Source organism: Phyllostomus hastatus, unplaced genomic scaffold, assembly GCF_019186645.2.
Source record: "Phyllostomus hastatus isolate PE091 unplaced genomic scaffold, TTU_PhHast_1.1 phas_scaffold_1674, whole genome shotgun sequence".
Classification (NCBI taxonomy): domain Eukaryota; kingdom Metazoa; phylum Chordata; class Mammalia; order Chiroptera; family Phyllostomidae; genus Phyllostomus; species Phyllostomus hastatus.
In genome coordinates, this window is record NW_025334011.1 from 18482917 (window position 1) to 18507048 (window position 24132).

Consider the following 24132-nt stretch of genomic DNA (forward strand, 5'->3'; position numbering starts at 1 on the left):
AAGTGAGTGTTTTTTAGAATGTGAGAAGTACATTTATATCTCATAAAAATTTAACTTACATTAATGAAATGAGTTTGAATGATCCAGATTCATCATCCCGAATCAGAGATATGTCTGACATTTCAGTGAAAGCTTTATTTAGAAGGAGTTGAGGAATTTTTTAAGATAACAGGCTTTTGAATGTGCTAACTTGAGTGTTACAGCTGAATGGTTTCCCCAGAATCTTGAAGTCTTTTTCAAGCTCTCTTATGAATGAATTGAATTAATGAAATATAAATAAATTATCTTTTTTGCATTTCTTAACAAGTTAAAAGAATGCTGACTCTAAATGTTCATAAAAGTGAATTTTGCTTTTTAAAATGTCATTTCCCCTTGGGAAGCTAGCCCTGGCCAACCTCCGGGATCCTGTCCCATCCATTAACACATAGCTGTGATAAGGAGAGTGAAGTGTGAGCTAAATACAGAGGAGGCCTGGGCAAGGTCATTCATGCCAGAATACCAGGGATGCTAAGATCCCAAGGGTACTATAGTACATAAACCAATGCTACACTGGTGAGTTAAGAAGAATATATACATATGCACAGAGCAAAAATGAGGGTCCCTGTATTTGAGGATGTAAAAGATGAAACTGAAGAGGAAAAAACAGAGGAAGAAGAAAATGAAGAAGACAAGGTGAGTGGGCAAGCACCTGCTGAAGAAGGGTATTTGTTCCTCTAAGTTGATGATTAGAAATACGTTTCATTTCCCTTTTTTTCTGGACAGGTATTCTTTAAGCCTGTGATTGAAGATCTGAGCATGGAATTGGCCAGAAAATGCACCAAACTCATTAGTGATGTAAGTGGCTTAAGTAATTTTTGTTGTATTTTGCATTGCATATCATAGAATATTGTACCATAGAATCTAAAGCAGGAGAGAAAACCCCAAAACCATCTTTCAAAACACCGTTATCTTACAGATTATGGAACTAAATCGAGGAGTTTTAGGTGATTTCCCCAAGGTCACCCACACAGAGAATTTCTGTGGGAACGGGTGTCTGTGTTCGCAGTCCAGAATCTTGTCCCTAAGGTTTTCACTGTCACTCTGGCACGAAATCATAAAGCATTGAATTCAGAGCATATTTCTTTAACAACCAAAAGCCTGTTACAATTTGTATAGTGATATAATATGTTTTGGGAGGATCTCTATAAATGAATGATTTAAAAAACATTTTGGGGACCTTTTGAGGACTCTGATGAGTACAGTAGTTTTCCAAACCAGAGAAAAATGCATGTAGTACCCATGTGCCCATAACATTGACTTCCAACTCAGAATTAATGGATAATTGAGCTGCATGTTAAGAACTCTTGACTGGATGATGATGATGATGATAGGAATGAAAAGGAGAATTTTTGTTGTGACTTTTGCATTAATTGAGATTGGTTTATATTATATTTCAAGGGAATCCTAAAATTGTAGAATTAGCTCATATGTTTTTACAGTAAATAACTAAAACTCCAGATGCACAAAGAAAAGCATTGCTCACTTGGTGTGGGAATTGAGATGCTCTCGTTAAAAGTTGCAGAGAATTGCTTGTGAAAGGGACTTATCAGAAAGAGCCGAAGGATGGTGGGAGTCATTCCTCTCTCCATATGTTTGACATGTGATATAATTAAATTTTAAATCAGGTATTTCTTTGTGCTATTATTTAATGATAGTTATGAGCTACTGTATTTGAAAGTTTATTGTAAGCTGTAATAATATTGAAATGACAATAATAATAACAATAATCTTAACAATAGTTAAGATTTATTGAGTACTGTGTGCTGCTCATTGAAGCTTATGAGGTAGGTTCTATTGTTTTTCCCAATTTAGAGGTGAGAAACAAAGGCTCAGAGAGGCTAAGTAGCTTTCCAGGGTCACACAGTTAAGTGGTGGGGAGTAGGGCTTACACACAAAGCACTCTGTCTTAGCCACACCGCCGTGTCCTCTCTCACTGTAAATGTCCTTGCAGGTTATCTTACCTTTATTATTAATTTTACACTAATATTAGTAATAGTAACTCTACCAACATTTTCACATAGAACATACTAACTTAAATTTGATGTTATCTCTGTTATGTTGTTTGCACGACTAAATGGTCGTCTAAAATGTATATGCAAGGTTGCGCCAATTGCAGGGCTAAAACAGATACAAACAAGGATGACTTACTGCCCCGAGTTCAGCGACGTTCTGGACGGGTCTTCGGAGATTCTACCTCTGACAGTGCCCGTCTGTCCTTGTCCACATTTAATTTAGCATGCCTGTCTTTTCCCTGGCCTCAAACTTCAGTTTAAAGACAGACCTTTAACTCCCTTAGTTTTGTTTTCTAATTCATTATATCCCCAAGGGGCATCCATGTGTTTACCTGAGGCTTTTTGTCTGTCTGCAGGCAGTCTGTCTGAAGCCTGTGTCACCAAGAGAATTCGGTGTATTGTTTGCCTCCTCATTAGAGTCCTACATCCTGTGGATTGAATCACACAGCTAGTGAGACACAGGCCTAGGATTAGAACCATAGTCTGTCTGACTCCCAAGCCTTAGGCCCCGTGATGTCCTTCCTCTTGCTGTGTGCCAAGCCCTCCACACACCTCATCGTATTCTGTGATATTGGTTCTGTGAGCCTCAGTTCGGAGGTGGTGCAACCCAAGACTGTTTTGCCTAAGGCCACTTTGCTAGACAGGGGTGAGGACAAAATTCTGGTTTAGGTCTGGTTAAATCCAGAGTCTGGATGATAGCCACTTATCACTCTGCTACATTTTTTTTGGGTGAAAAGAGTAGCTTTGTGGATTTCTCTTCGTGGAGCAGCCTTTCTGCATTGCCTCCATCATCATTCCAACTGTTCCTCTTTGAACCTCTTCTAACTTTCATATGTCGTAATTGGGTGTGATAACCAGAGCCGTGCACAGCAGTGCGGATGTGCATGGCCCCTGACCAGGAGTAGGATGGGATGATGTTTCCTTTTGTTCCATGCACCCTCTGTGAGGGTAGTTAGAGCTTCTTGGGCTGGAGGCCTGCAGAAAGCTATTAGATCAAGCTCTGTAGACATCTTTCTCAGATATTTTCAGTCCTAATTTCTGAATTATAGCTGATTACTTAGGGCTCATCAACTTTTGGTAGTAGTTTGAATGATTTTCACCTTGCCAGGGATGGATGTCATCTGTAGTTGCTTGTGGTTTAGCTCTTTCAGTTTGACTTTTCACTCTCCCTGAGAGCTTGGGGTCAGCAGCAGACCTGCATACTGTGCTGTATCATGTCGTTGCCAGACCGTTTATTAAAATGTTCAATATGATTGGTCTAGAGAGAAGTCCTGGCAGGCCTGCACTGTTTAGAATTCTATATTTTTCAGATCAGGTGGCTTTACTTTGGGGATCAGAGTGAGGCATTTTTAAGTTTTCTTTGCCCCACCTAGTTTCTGCGTTGTCCTTGCTGTGCCCATAGGTGGCGCTTCCCTCTGCATGAGTAATTTCCCAATCCCGAAGACAACGCCTGGTCCTCTGAGGCAACCTCTTTCATTTTTCTGCTAACCCACTCATGCTTTTTATTTCCCCCGGATGATCCCTCTCTGCTGTTCTATCCTGTTGGTCAACTCTCTAGTCAATCCCTTGAATAAATCAAACCAATTGACTATATTTAGCAGTTAGAATCATAGATCTAGTGATATTTTGTCAGGTGGTCATAAAAATATTAGGTTAAAGATGATCGTTTGTATGTTTCTTGTGAATTAGACATAAAGTCTCTGCAGATCAAGTTTGGCCACATCTGCAGGACACCTCTGACTCGGTGTTCCGGTTCAAACCTTTTTAGGGTGTTCATGTGCAGTGCAGCAGCAAGAACATACCTCAGGGAAAAGAGCATTTGTGTGTTATGGGTGAATCCTTAAAATGTTGCAAGCATTAGATTCGTGGTTACTCCTCCAGAGGAAGCTCTGAGTGTGTTGGATGGCCTCATGGGAGCAGCCTGGGCTGTGAGCGCCCAGTTAATAGATGGGTGCAGAGAACCCAGTTCTTTCTTCCAGGGTTACTGCATTTAGCGGTGTGGCTCCATTTGTGAAAAGACTGTCTAGGTACTTTTGGGTAAGAGTGCTTGTGAAAGGAAGTATCCTCAAACATTTCTACGTCTATCACCCACTTCCAGCCATTTGCTAATTTCCCACCGAGTGAAAGAAACCAAGAGGCAGGGTAGCAGAGGAAGTGCCACCTCATGGCATTTGAGACACGGTGGGATTAATGAGTGAGGTCAAAGCAGAAAGTAAATATTTTGGTCATCTTAATGATCATTAAGTCATCAACTTTGCCCTTTTTTTCTCAGTCAGAACGTAACTGGCATGGTTTAGTGGTTCTGAGTACAGAGAGTTGCAAGTAACAGGAGAACCCTTGCACAGGGGTTTAACAAATAGGTTTTTTTTTACCCCCACACATGAAGCCTACAGGTAGACCCCCAGACTCTGGGGGTCTTGGCATATTTGATGCTAATGGTTTCTCAGATTCCTTTTCTTCTGCTCTGTCAAAATTAGTATGGTGGCTGATTTTGCCTTATAATGACATCATTGCTGCTGTATCCTTTGACTGGGAAGGATAAAGGTGGAAGGGCAAAGTGTCAAAGGGCAATGCCAGCAAGTCTCTCCCTGTACACCAGTAATGCGAGAACACTGGGAAGCCTCTGCTAATGTCTTGTGACCAGAGTTGGGCACCTGGCCTCCCCAGGCCAATCACTTGCCAAGGGGCATGAGAAAACCATGCATGGTTTAGAGCAATTTGTCCTCTGGGGCCGGGGGAGGGGTCTGGCTGCTCTAATAAATACATTGGGGATCTTTTATCAAGAAAAAGAGGGGTTGGATAGGCAATCCACCCAAGAGACAGAGCCATAGTCGTTTTAGGAATATATACAACGTTGTATTAGGAGATGGCTGCCCGCTCAGCGATTTTCATTTTACTGAAGATTTTGTGTCAGTCATTGATTTCCTTTTATCTGTCTTCTTCTGGTATAGGAAGGCTATTCTCAGGTGACATTTTTTGTATAAAAATTTAAGATAATGTGCTATTGTCATTCATATTATATAATTCATTAGAAATTGGAAATGTGAGTGTATGTATCTTAAATAAAGACCAAAGAAAGGAATGGAGACCACACTTAAGAATGAACTTTTTGCCTGCATAGCAAAGGAAGTAAGTACTTCACCCTTATCCTTGCTCCCTTCCTGAACATTCTGCTCAGGTCAGAGCTTATCAGGAGGCCTGTGGCCCCAGCACGTACCATGCAGTGAGGAATGTGAGTGTGAAAGGGAAAAGATGGTGGCAAAAGATAAAAATAATGAGGCAGACTTAAGCCTAATGATAGGTTATTTTCCCTCACGCTTATTATATAATGGGGATACTGTTCCCCCCTTTATGATCAAAATAGCCTACTATTTATCATATACTGCCTTTAACGGTTTAATTACTAGTGACTGAGGAGGGCGATTTGCAGAGGCCTAAAATTATGGCTAATCTCTGAGAAGAAAAAAAGTAATTCATTGCACAGATAAGATAAATATGTTCTAATGTTGATTTCATGAATAAAGCAAATGTTTAAAGTGGCAGGCATATAATATCTAAAAGTCACAGTGGCAAAATACGGCATTTTGAAATAATGTTACTTAGTGTGTTCGAATCTGCTCATGGTCAGATAGTGCCCTTCAGATCAGCTTTGCATATGATGAAATCCCTATGCAATGTGGTGTGTAACATCAGTATTAGTCACGTCCTTTAACAACCAGGTACTATATAGAATTAAACTTTACTTTTAGGTTATAATTAGTGAGACCACAGAACCCTTTTTTCAGCTTAGGTATTTGCAGTCTTGGGTAGATAAAGATGACTTTATTACAGGGTGATATAACTTTTAGCAAATACCTTTGTCCTCTCCACTAGTCATGAATTTTGGCTCCCCAGTTTTCAGATTGGGCTGCAGTTAGTGAGACAGTGGGAATACATTTTAAATCCTTCTCCATCATTCCTAACTTCTTTTTGGCTCCTGTGTCCATGTGGGATCTTTCTTCAAAATAACAATGCCGGCCTCTCCCCATGAGGGAAGGGGTGACTCATTTTATTAGTGAGTTCAAGGGGAGAAATGAGCATGCTCAGCAAGGCCTCTCTGATCTTTTTCTTGCTCGTGTGCTTAACTCACAGCAAGGGTCATTCTGAAATCTCAACCATGTGCCAGACTTTCTGGGCAGGTTCTACTCTTGTTGAGGAAGGAGGATGGGATGCTTGTGAGTGCTCATAAATTGAGTAAGTTTGATTTGGGTGGAATTAATTAGTAACAGGAAGCCCATGGTGGCCTTAATTTTAAGCCCATTCCTCTAATCTATCAGGTCTAGATAATGGTGCTAATGTAATAGTAATCTTCATTTGTTTAATTTCTGCCTCTACTTCTTAAATGGCTACTTCTATCCTGATGACTCTTTGCTTTATACCTGGAGGTAGGCAGCTCTATTTCTGTTTGACCATACACTTAACTGTTAAGGCTAGTGCTTAAAAGTAACAAACTTGGCAATAGGACTCATATTCCTGGGTCTAGCACACATGATTCTTGACAGTAACTTCATCCTCATTTATCTAAAACAGAGGCTTTCTTTATTATGCCTCATCATTTTTGCTGTTCTGTGCTGGATATCAGTTTGTGTGATTTGGCTTGTTTTGAGTATCATTCCACATTTGAGTATTTACTTCGGAAAATGGGTTTTCTCAAGGTAATTCTTCTGTTCAACAACAGATCATTGAAATTGTTTTCCTTCTTCCTCTTCTTATGTGAATTGTTCTATCTTTTAGATCCATTATAAAGAAGAGTATAAAAAGTCCAAGGACAAGTGTACATTTGTGACAGACACTCCTATGCTAAACCATGTAAAAAATATTGGTGCTTTTATTTCTGAGGTAAGTTATCAAAAACTTGCAAAATGGCTCACATATTCTTTTTATATATAGATAAAAATTGTGCATTAAAGTTGAAGAATATTTTCAAAAGCACCACTGAGTATTGGTAATATGTATGTAATTTTCTAATTCTATGCACTATAAATTAACTCATGTAAATTGATGTATTTTACTGTCTGTGGATGATATGCTTTATTATGTATGCCTGTGTTTTGACTCCAAACCTTTCTTATTTATACAGAACTACTCTTGACAGGATATTTTTTATTCAATATGTAGAAAGTATTGTCAGAATAGTCTTAGATGTTTCATGTTTTATTTCTTAACAGACTGACTAGTTATAAATTATTGAACATAATTTTGAAAATAAGTAAAATTTACTGGCTGATTCCATAAAATATGGCACTTTTGGTTAATTAATTTTAAATCAGTTTAAACTGTTTTTGAGTAGAATTGGCTCAGTGGAGATCCGATTATGAGACCACAGAGTGAGAAGTGCACTACATTTATTTTCCAGCTGAAAAATCTGTAGTGTCTTTCTGAGAGCATTTATGACCACGGTATATGTTGCACTGAAAAGAGCAGTTAACAGTGATTTTGGAGATGAGGCATTTCTGTAGTCTGTGCGAGGGTCACTTGGAAGAGATGAACTTGGTGAGAGAATGAATAAAATGGCTGACCTCTAGTGTTTCATATGTTGGGGAAAAATCAACATGATATTTTCAGGATTGTTTTTGCCAACATGAAAATATTATGAAGAAAATTGGGTAAATTTCTTAAGTATCCACATCCAAAGAATTGTAGAAACACAAAGTTTAAACAGGAGACATGCTCAATAATTCAATGCTCGAATCTAGTTCTGAGTGGGAGTCATATCAGGGACTGGTAGACAAAATGTGGGAAAACATAGTTTTATTTATATGAGTTAGCTGTTATTTCTCTTGTGCAGAAAATGTCTTGATGTTCTTAATTATCAATTGATTCGTTTCCCTGAATGAGTTAACTGCAGAATGAAAACATGGGAGTGGGCAATCTGTTGTGTTACTTTGAACCTAATCTTCCCAAGAGGAGCTGGTGAATGAGTGTTTTTTCTGTAAGAGTAATGATTGAGGTCACTTAGGAACAGTGCCGACTGGAGGTGTGAAGGCGCAGAAATAGCAAAAAAGCACCCCACCCCTCATCGTGGTGGGAGGAGGTTGACAAGACGAATAAAGGCGCTCTGTCCTTTGCATTAGGTCAGACAGTACCTTCTAACAGCTTGTGTTTTTTGAAACAACTCAAATGTCTCATTGCTCTCAGATTTTTCTTTGCTGATCAAACATATGGAACCATTAATACACACCGATTTACTTTTAGAAGTGTACATGGGTTTAAATAGAAAAATAGTCTTTTTTTTTCTTCTATGTCTCACTTAAAGCCTTCTCATGATAAAACTGGATTTATCTTTCTTCAAAATATGTTCATCAGGTCTAGTATCAAAGATTAAAATGCTTTTCAGATTTTTAAATTAATTCCAGTTCTAAAGAAAGTTTTGTTTTATTCTCTTTCAGTATTCACAGTAAAGAGGAATGTTTATTTATTTTTTTCCTTCCCCCCGCCCCAGGCAAAATACAAAGGCACCATTAAGGCAGACCTCTCCAATTCTCTTTACAAGCAGATGCCGGCCACAATCGATAGTGTCTTCGCACGAGAAGTGACACAGCTTCAGAGTGAGGTGTGGTTTTCCTCAATTGTTACCTGATTGTATGTATTAAACATATAACCTACTATAAATTATTCAGCATTTTAAAAAGTTGTTTATCTTGAGTACTACTTACTGAATACAAAATGAAAGTTTCATTGTGTTTTTCATTTAGAATCCCCCAGGCTCTCAAAAAAAGCATCCATCAGGTGGAAGGGACCATTTTGGTGACTGCAGTTTACAGAAATGTCATCATGTAAACTCATTTTGAATCCACAGGAGTGTAGGAGTGATTTTCCTGCTATAGTTCATCAACACATAAGGAACGCTGAATACATTTAATTTGTGGTAATTCTTAAAGTAGGATTTTAATATAGAATATCTCCCCTCTTTCCCACACATCATTTTGTTTTCTTCATTGCACAATCTGATTTTTTTTTTTGCTATATCAGTCTGTTACTGGGTTCCTAAGTGGCATGAGAGCAGGACCCCATCTGTCTCCTTCCCTGCTCTCCCGCCGTGCTTAGCACCTTCCCTGGTGCACAAGAAATGTTCTGTGAATGCTTGTAAAATGGATTTTTATTCAATTTGTTGGTTTCCTTTCCAAGGAAATGTTTTTACATAACTTACATTCTTCATGCTACATTTTAAGTTAAAAATGATAGTAAACACATAGACATGTTTACTATATATCAGGTGCTGTTCTGTGCATTTCACAGATATTTATATCATTTGATCCTCACAAGCACTGTGTGAGATATTCCCATTTCTGAGATGTGGAAACTGAAACACAGAGAGGTTAAATAAGTTGCCATAGGTCACACAGCAAATAAATGGCTGAGCCAGCTCATGAACATGGACTCTCTGGTTCTGGAGTCTGGTTTCTTAACCACATATTTTACCACCGTTTTTTTTTTTTTTTTTACCATCTCTATCCCTCTTTTTCTTATTAAACAAGTTTATTTTTTTCTCCAGAATCTTTTAACTTCTAAGTAGAGGATACCTAGATAATTTTAAAATAGTTTGAAAATAGATTATTCTTGAAAAATACTGAGCATAGTTATCTTTGGCAGAACCTCTTTAAGTCCTTCATTATTACACATTTAAATGTCCACTGTGCACCGGTCTTGGCAGTCAGCTAATCTCACTGTGCAACTGGAGGCTAAAAATACATGATGTTAAAGTTGCGCATGGCTGACCGTGACTAATGTGTCCCCCTCCTTTTTAATTTTTTTTTGCTGCCCACACTGGTCACCTAGCCGCTTGCTGATAATATGGACTACTTTATAAAGCAAATAATCACACAGCACTTGACATGTGACAAGCAACAGTTAAGCAATAAAGCGGGAAAAGAAAAAAATCTATTTTAAATTTTACATTTACTTGGGAAGATAGCATTTTTTTTTTAGCTATGGACATTTTTATTGCTTTGGAAATGCACAACTTTTGTCACCTTTTCCAGCATAAATAGATCTATAACACACAAACATATACAACAGAAACCTTAACAGAAAAATGACCCATGTTGTATATTTGGAACTGTTTTTTTATTTTGGGGCCAGGATGGGTCACCACTTACCTTGTTAGTCTGTGATGCCCTGTAGTAGAGGATGCGCCCTGGGAAAGCCATGTCTGTGCTTTTGAGAAGCGGTGCTGCCCAGTGTTGCAATTAGTCACTGAACTTGTTGGTAAGGAAAACCCTGGGCCCTGCACAAGGTGTCTATTTCAAAGTTTAGGTAATCATTATAATGTTTCTTTAGACTGACACACACCAATTTTATTATCATTAAAATTGCAATCCTCAGAGCTTACCTGGTAATAATAAAGTCAAGATTGTAAACCTATTTGACAATGTCTGTGATAATTAAACTAACCCTTTACTCTGTCCAAATAGTATCAAATTTGTGCTAACCTAAATTAGGGTATGAGCCAAATCTGAAATTTAATGGCTTTTTGGCTCTAATGAAATATCTCCTGAACACTGGTGCAAGTTATTATCTTAAAACCATTTTGCAAACATTCTCAGATGCTTACATTCAGACTAGAGTGGTAAGGTGAAGTTGGCTAGCTTAATATTGCATAAAGGAAATGACTAATAAAAATGCCGAGAGAAAGAGAGAGAAAGAGAGACAGACAGAGAGAGAGAGAGAGGTGGAGATTTTAGGAACTCATTTTATTAGATATTCCTCATTAAAAACTTTATAAACATAGATCACAAGGAAAAGCTAGTGGAGACAAACGGATTGTGGTAGGTAGTAGTGAAGTTCTTCTCCCCAGGGGCTGTTTCTGAGAGGGGCTAAATAATCCCTTATTGCAGAAGTCATACAGGCTACTCAGGCATCTGCACTGAGGAGGTTTAGGAGAGCCTATGTTTTTACCTGGAGTGACCACAAGGAGCACCAGAGGCATCTGTGTTATCGATTAGAAGTACATTTACCTATGTAGTATTTATAAAATATAGTGTAAGTTAGAAATATCTGTACATCTTATATATGTATGTATGAGATATAAAGATATACTATGCAATTGAATATGTAGTATAAATATATGTTACTTATATAAGCATATTTGTACATAAAGTACGTAAGACTATCACAAGCAACCTCCCTAGTTAGGTGTCTAGTACCATGGCAAGCTTAATTCTCAGGGTATGAAGAAAACAAGTATTAATCTAGAGAAATGCCGTACAATAATGATAAATCCTAGGAAATCAAATTTATCAGGAAATTTATTAGTTTGACATAATTTCCATTAGTTATTTTTTAAAGATTTGATTTATTTTTTTTTAGAGAGAGGAGAAGGGAGGGAGAGAAACATCAATGTGTGGTTGCCTCTCATGTGTTCCTCACCAGGAATCTGGCCTGCAACCCAGGAATGTGCCCTGACTGGGAGCCAAACTAGCGACCCTTTGGTTCGCAGCCCACTGAGAACCAGCCCACTGAGCTGGTATAGCTCAATCCACTGAGCTATACCATCCAGGGCTTCCATTAGCTATTTTTAAGGATGAAAATTAATATGATAAAGTTCAGCTGCCTCCAATTTGATGTAATCTTAATTCTGAAGTGGTGCTTCGTAACAGCTATAAATGAAATGATTTTAATACTGCAAGTAGGAAATTAGTCTTTTTAACAAAGAATGCTTTTTAAAATTGTGTTTGATGACTCACCATTTCTATGATAACCCACAAGATGAACAGCTGCACTGGTTAGGTTTATAAAGTCACAAGTGCGATAGTCAGTTGAAGATTCAAAATAAACCAAGCATCCAGCAAAAAAGGAGAAATGTACAACCTAGCTCTCTTTTTATTTAAGTAGATGGATTATATCTCATAGAAGTTTTTTCGCTGGGTTAATAGACTTGGCCACCCATTAAACTCCTCCTCCCTCCCCCTGAAGATATAATATAGAATGTAATGGAACTGAGATAATGGACTTTCTCGGCCTGAAAGGAGGCTCTTAATGGGTTTCCTGTTTAACATAATTAATTGGTGAAAAATGCAAATATATGTTCATCAGAATTAGATATCCTGATGGATTAAATCACTGGACAGACTGTAACAAGGTGAATGATCCCTGGGCTAATGTGAGGTACCACATGTGAGCCCTAATAATCAGCCATACATGCAGGATTGGATGTGGGATCAGGGCTGGGTGGAGCTGAATGAGACGATAAGAGTGTTCAGTTGACAATCTCAACATAACCATCAACAGGAAACAGTGTGATCCTCTTGCATTATGGGTGCATTAATCACATATATAACATAGGAGAAATGGTAGTTGGATTAAACTGAATAATTCTAATTAGGATAGGTCAGATCATATATGGAACATTGTTTACCTTAAGAAAGAGATGGATACATTGGAATTTGTACTGAGGAGTGCACCTTGGGAGTGTAGAGTGGTTCAGAATTTTGACCCACACAGACAGTTGAGAAGAAGGGCAGTCCCTGACGGTTGTGTTCCCGTGCTAAGTTCTGCCCTGTGAACTAGACTCGGCCTGCATGGCCAGGTGGGGACAGCTTTGGGTTTCATTGAAGGAGGAGCTTTCTGTCACAGCTTTCAAAACTGAGAGACTGTGATACCCCAGATTGAGTTCTCTTTTATTGGTTTTCAAGAAAAACTCAATAGAGGAAGCAGAGAAGGGTTAAACATAGATGGTTGTACTTGATGGCTTTCTGTTTTTGCAGTTATCTATATTTGATGATTTTGTTTTTTAATTAAAAATTGTTTTGTAATCATTTTAATCATTTAGATAAGTATTCAATATATTATATAAGTCAAATGGGTGGTTAATTCTGTTTATTAAAGCCTATGAGGGATTTAAGTTCATGAGAACGTTTAATAAACTACTTTATTTATTCATTCACTAAACATTTATTGCACTTGCGCTCTTTGCCACTTACTATGTTAGGCACAGAACATTAAATGATGTGTACAATACAGGCATAGCTCTCCAGGAGATCATATTGGTAAAAAGTTTTCCCCTAAGTTTAACTGTAGTCTTTTTCATTGAAAATTAGATCTTGTTTTGTTCTTGGTAAATGTTTGTTCTAATCTTTCTTTTTGAAGGGGACTTTATTCTCTTGGGCCAAGTAATTTTAACTCCATTTAATATCATTTTATTATTAAACCTTTGATATCTATTGAAAATTAATTTTGAAATAATTTATCTGTGTTTTATTCTCATTCATTCAGTTATTTATTCATTTATTTATTTACTTGAGCAAAGATTTATTACTGTTCCCATGGTGCCAGGCACTGTCTGGGGCTCTGCACCCTCAGGGAGCCAGACAGTTCAGTTCTGGTAAGGGCAGACAGAAAAGAAATAATTGGACAAAGTAAACAACCTAGTTAAAAATTGTGAAGAAAGTAAATAGGGCAATGGCATAGACTGAGAGCAAGGGGATAATTTGTTTGCTGTCTTCTGGATCTTCTTTAACTTTGAACTCTCGGGTCGACTTTGGTTGGGCCTGCTTCCTGAGCGGTCATCCTCGGGCCTCCTCTCCATCAGCGTGCGGGACAGATTGAACTCGGCAGTAATGGACGGCGTTGGTGTGATAGTTCTTTCTCTAACAGAGGATGGAGCTTGACATATCTGGCAGTTTTGCCCGAATTATCTTTTCTTCCAAAGTTTAAGGCATTTAAATATTATAGCTGTGTCTATATACAATCATAACAATTTATTTTAAAATGAACAATTCACTTTTAAATATTTGATCATTTCCCCTGCTTTTTCACTTGCTTGCCCAAGATTTAAACCTTGGACATTTATAACCTTAAGAGCTGTTGGGTGTGGGAGGTTTCTCAAAACTGCAGCTGAGATTTAAACGAGATGAATACAAGCGTTGAGATTTCAGCCTATGGGCAAGGACTTTTGAAATAAGTGACAAAGATTTAGAAATAGGAATCTAAACTGAAGCACTAAAATGAAAGTGTTGTGTGTATTGTCTTGTTGTAGAGGCTCAGGCTAATCTGACCATCAGTTGTGGCATTGACATATATAAAATCCTAGCAAACATTGAAATTTAACAGTTAAGAATTTAATATAGCTCTAGAGGAGAGTAATGGTTTATTCCGTGTGTGTATGTTTTTTTTAAAGATTGCCTACAAGCAGAAACACGACGCTGCCAAAGGGTTCTCAGATTACGCCCGTATGAGGGAGCCGCCTGCTATCAGACACGCCACTGAGGTCAATAAACACCAGAGTAATGTAAGGAAGCCGTTCCTCGTGACTTTCTAGAAAATTGTGGTTAACCAACATCAAGGCTAATGGATATTTTGTTGAAATTTCAATATTATGACACTCTATTCAAAAATGGCTTTAAATGTTATTTTTATCTCTCCATGTTCAGTCAGAAAGACATTGGGATTATTTTGTCAACAGTTGTTAAATCTTGTGGAATGCCATTAAAATGTCCGGCACTTGTAGGTATTGGAAAATCTGCTTTGAACAAGAGACATATGGATCCTTTGGACCTATTGGGTTATTAGCATTTCTTAGAAATTCCTCGACTTGATGGTGAAGCTCCCATGGTTTCCAGTCTGGGATTGCAGAAGAGCAGGGAGAAAGAGTGTTGCAAATCAGTGGCCCAGGGAAGAATCATTCACAGATGCTAGTGAGATTGTACCCCACTACTGTTTCTTCTGGCATGCTTATGGGGAACAGAGTATCAAACTTAAGACCCATGGCAAGTGGGAAAGCAATAGATGCCTTAGAAGCAGAGTCCAAGTGAGAGGACGTCAGCCTATAGAAAATGAATTTCCTCTTTGGTGGGCTATAAGAAATATTTCTTCCTGAGATCTCAGGGAAAGCTTGTTCATCTTTCCACCATGAATTCTCTGTTCTCTGGAAGCAATATAGGAGCTGTTTACCAGGTTCTTTATGGATTGGAATCAGTTAGGGTAAAGTGTCTGTCCCAGTTGGGTCAGGAAACTCCTTTTCTTTGAAGAGTATCTGAACCATCTTTGTCACCTCACACAGGGTCCATCCCACCACTGAGTTCTCTAACTAATGGTGCTCTGTGGACTCCATGCCCCCAGAGCCCCAGCTGTGCGGTATCTCTTTGCAGGATGGCAACAGTTATCTGATATTAAATTGTAGTAGGTCAATCCTTAAATGAAAACTGAGTGAGGTTTAACATTTTAATCCAAATATATAAACATATGCCAATACCAAAGCACTTTTCTAAAATGGCTTGAGATTGATAAGAGATGAAGAAACTGCATGTCTGTTATTACCAGCAAGGTCATTGTAAGGGGATGCTTTACAAGAACCGTTTGCTTATAGAATGACCATGATAATCATAATAACTACCTCTCAGCACTGCCGTGCATCACAACTGTACCAAAACTTTGATCATTTCCAATTCTCACAAAACCCCTGCACCGATTCCCCTTTTGTAGACGAGGAAAAGGAGTCTAAAGAATCAAAGCCCTGAGTTTGCTCTTTCTGTTAGGCCCCACTGCCTCCCTCGTAAAGGTCACTGGTTATTGGTCAAGATTTTAAATGAGACTTTTAAAGTGGGTGCAAAATAGGTTATCATCAGAATTCAGATCAGCAGCTCCCGTGCACTGCAGGAAAGAAGGTGGTGGTGGGTTAGGGAGGGGGCTGGCATGACACGGATCCTCAGGAGGCTTTCTAACTCTATAATTCAATGAAATTCAAATACGGAAGTCCCTTATCATAGAACTGGGGTTATTATTTTAAGTCTGCCTTTTCTTTTGAAAGGTCTTTGATTGAGGGATTGAGGGAATAGAGTAGAAAGCCCTTTTCTCCATTCAGTACTGTGTACTTATGGGAGAAGGGTATATTTACTTACACTCCTCTGCCTAACCAGCTCAACCTTTACATGCAAAGTTTGTACATATAATAGGATTTAGAAAGTGTTTAAGATTATTTACTCAGATTTAAAGTGAGGAGGATATTTGTATTCTATCTGTGAAGTAGTTGATATTCCTCTAGTATCAAGGCACTTAGAATAATACATTTGTTGTCCCTACAATATGAAATTTAAATGTTAGTTTTGACAGCCACAAGGAGAGTATCTCTCTCTCAAGGTTTGGTTGGTGAAGCTACAGCGTCTCTCTGAGAGGCAAAACCCTGCCTCCTTCAGTCCAATGAAACTCATTTGCAGAGAATTTCTAATAGAATTACCCTTTCATAACGTGGAATGTCACTTTGCCCTAAGCCTATAAATGATTTGATTTAATTTAAAATCAAAGGTGTTGTCACATGTGCATCTGATTTACCTAGAAACAATGCAAGTCCACATCTTTGCTTATCTTTCTTATGTTTCCACGAAAATCAAGCCAGCTTTTGAACATCTGTCAGAGACCCAAGAAATGGGGACAATGAGAGTTCAAAGCTTTTAATTTCTGCCTTTTTCCCCCTTAAACCTTTTACTAAAACATTCATCAGTTAGCCAAAGGGGATACTTTTTTGTTTTAGAACCTTTCTTTCCCATCTACCTTTAGAGATGTGAGTAAGCAGAAGCGGAGGAGCAGAGGATTCTTGGTGACTGAATTTTCACCTCTGAATAACTGAGCAGTCCTGTGGGGAGAGTATTTGGGGGGCTGTTAGTCTCTTTCATTACCCCCAAATTCAATGACCATGAAAGAGGGAAAAATATTTTTCAGACTGTCTTCCACTGTAGCATAAAACAGAAAAAGAATTTGGAATCAGGCCAGGGTTAAAATGCTTGCTCTGCCAGTTGCCTGTGTGAACTTGGACAAGTTACTAATATCTCCAAACCTCGATTTTCTTATCTTAAAATTGGGACAATGATTTCTATCTCATTAGGGCAGCAAGTGTTAAATGAGATGAAATATGTAAAGGGCTCTTCTGCAGAGCCACTCCATAAAATATTAGTCCTGTTTGGTCCCCTTCCAGTTTTAAAGGGTGATTTAAGAATTTATAGTGATATCATAGTTAACTCAAAACAATCTAAAGAGGCAAAATTTCATTAAAAGTCCAAATTAAAAGGAAATTTATATTAAGCATTTAGGTCAGAAGGGCACATTCAAAAGGTTCCTGAACCCATATAACTTACCTATTTTGCTGATACTATATTCAAAACATGATTAAAAAGAGCCAATCTAAATCCTTTTGTATCTTAAGGGATGTACCCCTGCCAGATTTTTTTAATGTAATTAGAGAAACTGGAGGTTTCTGTCCTGCTGCTTTTCCCTAAAGATGGGCTTGTAATGAAAACCCCAGTAACATTATTAGTTCTCATCAATCTTACCAGAGCATGAACTCCAATGGTTCTAAAGCAAGTCAAAGAAATTTTAAGCTGCCATTTTAAGTTTTATAAGTAATGTGGTCTGTATAGACTTATCATGAAACTGGAGTGGTAAACTTTTCCAAAACACCATATTGATAATCAATTCAATGTGCATTAGAAAGAAGTATTCATCAGGGGAAACAAGAAACTTAATGTTCTTTTCACAAATGATAGATGTACTTTCTTAATGTTAATAAAAACTTATCAGTAGACAAAATTTCTATTTCATCACAAAGCGAAAAGGCTTAAAGATAAATCAGTAAAATGATATTGGAAAAACATTTATGTGGTCCCTTGATGTGACTTACAATAATAGTGCTGTAGGATTTAGTATTAAAATAGATATATTAGTATTTTGTTCATCTTTAAGGCAGAGTAGTTAGTAATACCTCCTCTGCCTTCTTCACAAGACTGTGATGATAGAATTAAACCATGTATAAGAAAACTTTGATCAACTCTAAAATGCTCTCATAAACTCCGACAATGATAGTAATAACAATAAACTTCTAGATACAGCTCCATATTTTACCTCATCTTTTAGAAGATTGAAAACTTTTTTTCTGGTGAATATAAGACCCTCCATTTACTTATACTTAAAATGTTTCCATTTCTTTATAAAATAATATTTACAATTTAACAATTTGGTGTTTCTTTAAATACAGTATCCCCAGACAGAAATAAGCCTAAGGTAGAACTTCCAGTGCATGTGCCCCTTTGATGGTACCTGGAGAGCTTTGCTAACATGAGAGTTTATGATGATAAAAGTATTTCTTGAGAATCACAACTGGTGGTGTAAGTTTGTAATTATGTATAGGTTATACTACTCACTTCTGTTCCACAAAGATTCATATCCTTTCTAGTTTCTTCTCACTAAGAATCATGTTAGGCTCCCCCAGAGCAGCAAAGGGAATGAATGTTCTGGGCTGATTGGATTTGGTTTCTGTAAGCCCGTCTGTTCACACTGCCCTCAGCCCCAGTAGGCGTCTGTCTGCGGCTTCCATCCTGACTGTCATCCCTTAGCTCACAATCTTCACATCTCCAAGTGCTTGACCTTCACTATAAGGACCGTCTTGGTGGAGGCTTCGCTTTCCTCTAGTTTATTAACCCACCTTTTGAGAAATCTCAAGTCACTGTTGTCTAAACAAGAAAAGCTTTCTGCAAAGTCGCTGGGAATTCTGTCTGCCCATGTGTCTGGCTTGATATGGTGAATAATGGCATCAATTTCACTTCTGTTTTCAAAATCTAATGAGTCTCTTGTTGGCCAGTCTAACCCAGAACGATACAATGAAGAAGATTCTGGATAACTAGTTCTATTGGGAGGGTGTGTGGTTAGAGCCCAGTTGAGTGCAGAAAATTCAGCACAACAGGGCTGGCATGAGAATTTAATGAATCAATGTGAGTGAAAGATTTAGAACATGCCTGACACATTGGACACTCTGTATGAACATAGGAAACATGTAAAAGCTGTGGCCTTATGAAACAGAAGTAGAAGGCTTATAAGGGGAGAACAAACTGAGCTTCAAAGACAAAATGAGATGAAAGAGGAAGCTAAGAGGGAAGTGAACATGGTGAGATAAGGAAGATATTCCATGACAGATTTTGATAGAATTAAAATCTTAATTGGAGGCAATAAAGAGCAGATTTGACACTGAAGAAAAACAGATGAAGTAGAGGCTGTGTTAGTCAGCAGTTCCTAGATTTAGTGAGAGAAATCCATTTCACGTGAGCTCATATAAAAATGAGAGTTTATTAGTTTGCCTAATTGGAAAATTCATGCTACCTTCAGGCATAGCTGGATCCAGTGGCTCCATAGTGTCACCAGGACTCTCCCTCTCTCCCCATCTCTTGGCTCTGCTAGCTATTCTGACTTCATTTCCAGACACTGTTTAGGTGCTCTCAAGATGACAGCTGGTGTTTTCAAAATTAAGTCATCTTTATAGCAGCTGATCCAAGAGGAAAGGACAGCAGCTCTTTCTCTCCCGGCGTCTGATCCTTCAAATGTCTCTGGCTCAGCTCAGGTTTTGTCTGCTCTCTTATTAACCTTGGTTTCCAAAGGGATGGGGTATCCTATTAATCTCTGGATAGCCAGTCACTCCTGTGACCAGAAAAGTAGACTGCAATTGATAGCCCCACCAAATCATATGGAGTGGGTTGGGGGTGGGGGGCAGTTTCCAAATGATTAAAAAAATGAATACATGTCCACTACAAAGGAATAGCTTAGGAAAATGACCCATGTTGTCATCCTCCTATGTTTAGATATTCTTGCAAGGAGTGAAAACCAGGAGCTTGCTGCTCTTGAGTGTTCCTCAGCATAAACCCTGTTCTTGGGGACTGTCCCCAAGCAGCCATATTCTGGAAGAGCTGACCAGTGACCAGGGCTCCTGTGTGTATCTCCTAAGGAGTGGCTCTGTGGTGTCTGTTTGAATTTGTAGCTCATGTCAATCTTAATATTTGTTTTGAGTCACCTGTGCTGGCCTCTAATTTGCAATTTACATGGATGATGGGTCCCTATTCAGAGTCCTGCTTCTGCCGCTTTTGTGCTGTTCACTGCTCTCCACTCCGTCATTAGGCTGAACAGCATATAATTAGGTGGCCCACGTACAGCTTAATTTCTGAAAGGTTGCAGCTCTTTTCAGAAAATAAGGGTTTCCATTTTACCTTCATTCTATTCTAAACAAGACAACTCCCCCCCCCCATGGATTTCATATGAATGTAGTAACATAGAAACAGCTATTCTTGTAGGTGGGTAATAATTTTGGTTTGTTTTCACCTGAGAGTCGGTTTTTGTTTACACAGCTTGTGTTTAACTCAATGCAGGCTGAGGCTGATGGGCCATATTTTGTGGGTGAGCATGTTGCTTTTTGAAAGCAATAAAACTGGATTATTTTATATCCCCAAAGATTTAAAATCTATCCAACAAAATAACTCAGTTTTCAGCTTATTTTTTATGTTTCTTTTGGTACCTGTATTCAGAAAACCTACCTGAAATTACTTGGCAAGGGAAAGCTTGTGATAGGAAAACCAAAACAGGAAACCAAAGAAAGATTCTTGCTGAAATTATGCTAATTGTATGTAGTTGTTCACTTGTCAGATAAGTTCATGATTTTAAGCTCAGTTGAAAAATAGCCTTGATGGTGAGATACACACAATCTCTTAAAAAACTAAATAGAAATGTGTATAAATATTTCACTGAAATAAAATAATGTAATATATAGGGAGCCTATTAAAGTCTTAATACATTATCATTTCTTACACTTGATATTATTTTTGAAAGAAGTAAGAATATACCAATTTTTTTTCACTCTGCAAGGTTGAAAAGAAAATAAGATACACTGAATGGTCTGGAATAGTCATTCTTGGTGGTCCACTGGGGAATCTATTAAAATGCAGATTGCTGGATCCCATTACCAAGGGGATGGACCTCAGAAATTTAAATTTTAAAAAGCACCTACGATGATGTTGTTGCAGGAACTATGGAGGCATTATTAGAAATATTTGTTTTGTACAAAATTTGTTAATTGTGCATTGGTACAGATGTTTAGTTGTATGTTTCTGTGTTCCACCTTTCTGTGCCTCAGAAAATCAAGATGAATTTCAATTTGAAGCTGTTACCATACCCTTTGCATTATAACTTCAGTGGACTAGACTAGAATAGACAAGTTGACCAGCACTTGGGGACATTGCCAAATAGGACAGCATCTGGAGTGTAGCTGAATGTTCTTTCAGCGCATGACTTATCTTGATGGTGAGATGTTGACCATTGGACATGACGGTAGTTTGCTTCTGGTCTGTTCCTGTTCGTCAGTTGAATTAAACTAAATGACTGCTATCATCTGAAGTACATTTGGCAAAATTTATACATATTTTTCTTTGATAATCTCTGTTTTCCACTTTGGTTTAATAGTGTCAAATGTGCATTTGGAAGATGATTATTCCTTAATACAGTCGCTTTTATTTTGGGAGAATCAAGTCATTGCAATGATATTTGCTAGATTATAAAACTATCAGTACTCATGATGAGGATTTCCAGATGGGGGCATTTGGAGTGTCCAGTCAGAAAAGGGAGAGAAGGGCATGGTTGGGAGGGTGAGAGCTGGCGGGTCACAGAGCCTCCTCACACACCCTCACCCTTGGAAGGGGTTTTCTGTATTTATGTGCTGGGGCTGATCCTGTATCCACTGGGGGAGAGAGCGTATGAGGAGCAAGTGAAAGCCCTTGATGAGGTTATTATTTATGTGAATATGCGCATACACACTTCCACACAATGACATGCTTACTAGGGTGGTGTACATAAAATTATGTAAGATTGGTTTTGTGTCGAGGGCTTGGGCTTGTATTTCTTATGTTGTATAAATTCAGTTCATATGTAATAATGTTAGTGAGGCATAGGTACAGTAAAAAAAAAATAAATGTTGCAAATAAATGTTGTATTATGTAACAACTTGTGGTCAGTTGGCTCTCTAAGGTGACTGCAACAAGGATAAATAATGTTATGGACATTAAAGCTAGTGACTGTATGAAATTACTAATTTTTTTAATCAAAACTATTTCTTTGATCAGATTTCTTATAGAAAAGATATGCAGGACACCCACGTGTATAATGCAGAGCTCAACAGACCAGACATCAAGATGGCTACGCAACTCTCCAAGATCATAAGCAATGTAATAATTGCTCTTTCTTATCTTGAGCAGAAATGACTCCTTATTTTTGCAGGAACAAAGCATGGCTTTGGTAGTTGGGTGGTTAATTTAATGAGTGAAGTCAGTCATCTCAATTTTTAGATCTGAATTACATTAATTTTTTAATATCAGACATATCCATTTGACTCTGTAAATTATTTGGGTATACACAGAAGCTGCCCAGACTCAACCTGACTATGGCTGGTGTTATCAGACTTTTAGTTCAGTAAATACTATTTGAGTGTAAGATAACATTCAGATGTCCAGCTTGAAAGCCGAGATTGTCAGTCATCTGACCCCATATTACTTATCTCTTACCTCTCACCCTGTCCAAAGGAACTTCACGTTGTTTGGTCCTTATCTCATTGCTGTTAATTCTGCAGATTCTGCTCTGCCAACTTTTACTCTTGTAGGTTTCCTATACATCATAGCTGTTTCTTACCTTCTCTAAGACATCCTCCTTGATTAATATCATTTTTTTAACATACCTAATACCTTGTTTAAAATGATGTCTCAACCTGGACCAAATGTTTAAGTAACATAGGATATTCATACCTGAAAAATTAATAATCAGTAATTATTTTCTAACTTCGACTACATGTTAATCAAATAGGGCTACATCAATTCCTAAGATTAAACAAAGCCCTGAAAGCTATCTTTATGCAGAAGACAGAGTCTCAATTATCCGTACATTTCTGAATTTTTTTAGTGTTTACACATAAACACAGTGATGATGATGATGATTGGATTCACAACTCAAAATTAGTGATTATTTTACTGCAAAAATGTTGAGTTTATTTAAATAGCCATATTATAAAAATTGATTCCTGCTTTAGTGGTCAGCATTTTAGTATTTGGTGAGTCGAAGGGAATATGTTTTATGGGCTGAGGGCCTTTTATATTTTATTTTGGCTAATGTCAATACGATTATTCGCTAGGAAGTAGAAATATTTAACATTCTCTCATTTATTCATTATAGGCAGAATACAAGAAAGGGCAAGGAGCGATGAATAAAGAGCCGGCTGTAATTGGAAGACCAGATTTTGAACATGCTGTTGAAGCTTCTAAACTTTCTAGTCAAGTAAGACTCTTGTGATGATTCCACAATGATTTTATTCAGAGATTTTGTTTCTAGCAGCACAGGAAAATATTTCATTTTAGATAATATCTTGAATTGCAAGAATATGCAAAGATAATGTTTCTGAAACCATTTTAGATAGGATTGCAATAATTATAAATTCCAGTAAGAAAAAAATCAGTCCGATTTAAGCATAAAACAAAGTTTCCTCTCAGCTCAAATCCTAACCTTTTTTGATGAGTTTAGCCATATTGTCACATTTCTCAGGATTTCTAGAATTTAGCAGCAGTTATACCAAATAATTAGATTTTAATCTGTCTAGATTAAACATGCACATATTAACTAGTAATAAGTTATTAATGTTGTAATTTTTAAATGCTTTAATCATTAACTAAAGAAGAGTGATGAAAATGAAAACTTTGAAGTCATATTGAGGAGCATAAAACAAGATCTGAAAAAGTGTAAAGACATGGCATGTTTTTGGTTGAAAGTCTCAATAGATAAAAATTTTAATTGCCCCCAAATTAATATATAAATGTCATGTAATTTTGAATAGATTCCAACAAAGTTTTTTTTTAATGTGGATAAAATGATCTTAGAGTTTGAAGGGAAAGGAAATGCCTAAGAATAGCCTTGCAGAGTATGAAAATGAAGACCAGTGAAGGAGAACTTAATTTATGAGTTACCATACCATAATATAAAGCCTCTGAAATTAAATCAGTATGGAATTGGTATAGTAAGAGATAAAATAATTAGTAGGATGAAAAGGGAATCCTGAAATAAATTCCAATATGTATAAAAACTTAGTATATGATAAAAGGTTGGTTCGAGTCAGTGGGAAAAAGTTGGATTAGTTAATAAATGGTGCTGACATAACTGGCCATCCATCAGGGTCGAAATAAAATTGGAGCTGAATCGTAAGCCATATAAAAAATGAATTCCAGATGGATTAGCTATGTGAATGTAAACAATAAAATAACTT

At 37.5% G+C, this 24132-nt stretch overlaps 1 protein-coding gene across 6 annotated transcripts in view; it reads left to right on the forward strand.

The window, feature by feature from the left end:
• Nucleotides 1–24132, forward strand: part of NEBL (nebulette) — a 339975-nt gene that overhangs the window by 236511 nt on the left and 79332 nt on the right. For 5 of the 6 annotated variants that reach the window (XM_045857677.1, XM_045857674.1, XM_045857678.1 and 2 more), the window contains exons 1-7: nucleotides 490–672; nucleotides 763–834; nucleotides 6825–6929; nucleotides 8533–8643; nucleotides 14209–14319; nucleotides 21953–22054; nucleotides 23052–23153. The exons of the other annotated variant lie outside the window; for it this stretch is intronic. In XM_045857677.1, coding sequence (XP_045713633.1) covers nucleotides 577–672; nucleotides 763–834; nucleotides 6825–6929; nucleotides 8533–8643; nucleotides 14209–14319; nucleotides 21953–22054; nucleotides 23052–23153 — 699 coding nt within the window. In that variant the 5' untranslated portion in view covers nucleotides 490–576. Of the gene's footprint in view, nucleotides 1–489; nucleotides 673–762; nucleotides 835–6824; nucleotides 6930–8532; nucleotides 8644–14208; nucleotides 14320–21952; nucleotides 22055–23051; nucleotides 23154–24132 lie in introns of those variants that run through there. 6 annotated transcript variants of the gene reach the window in all.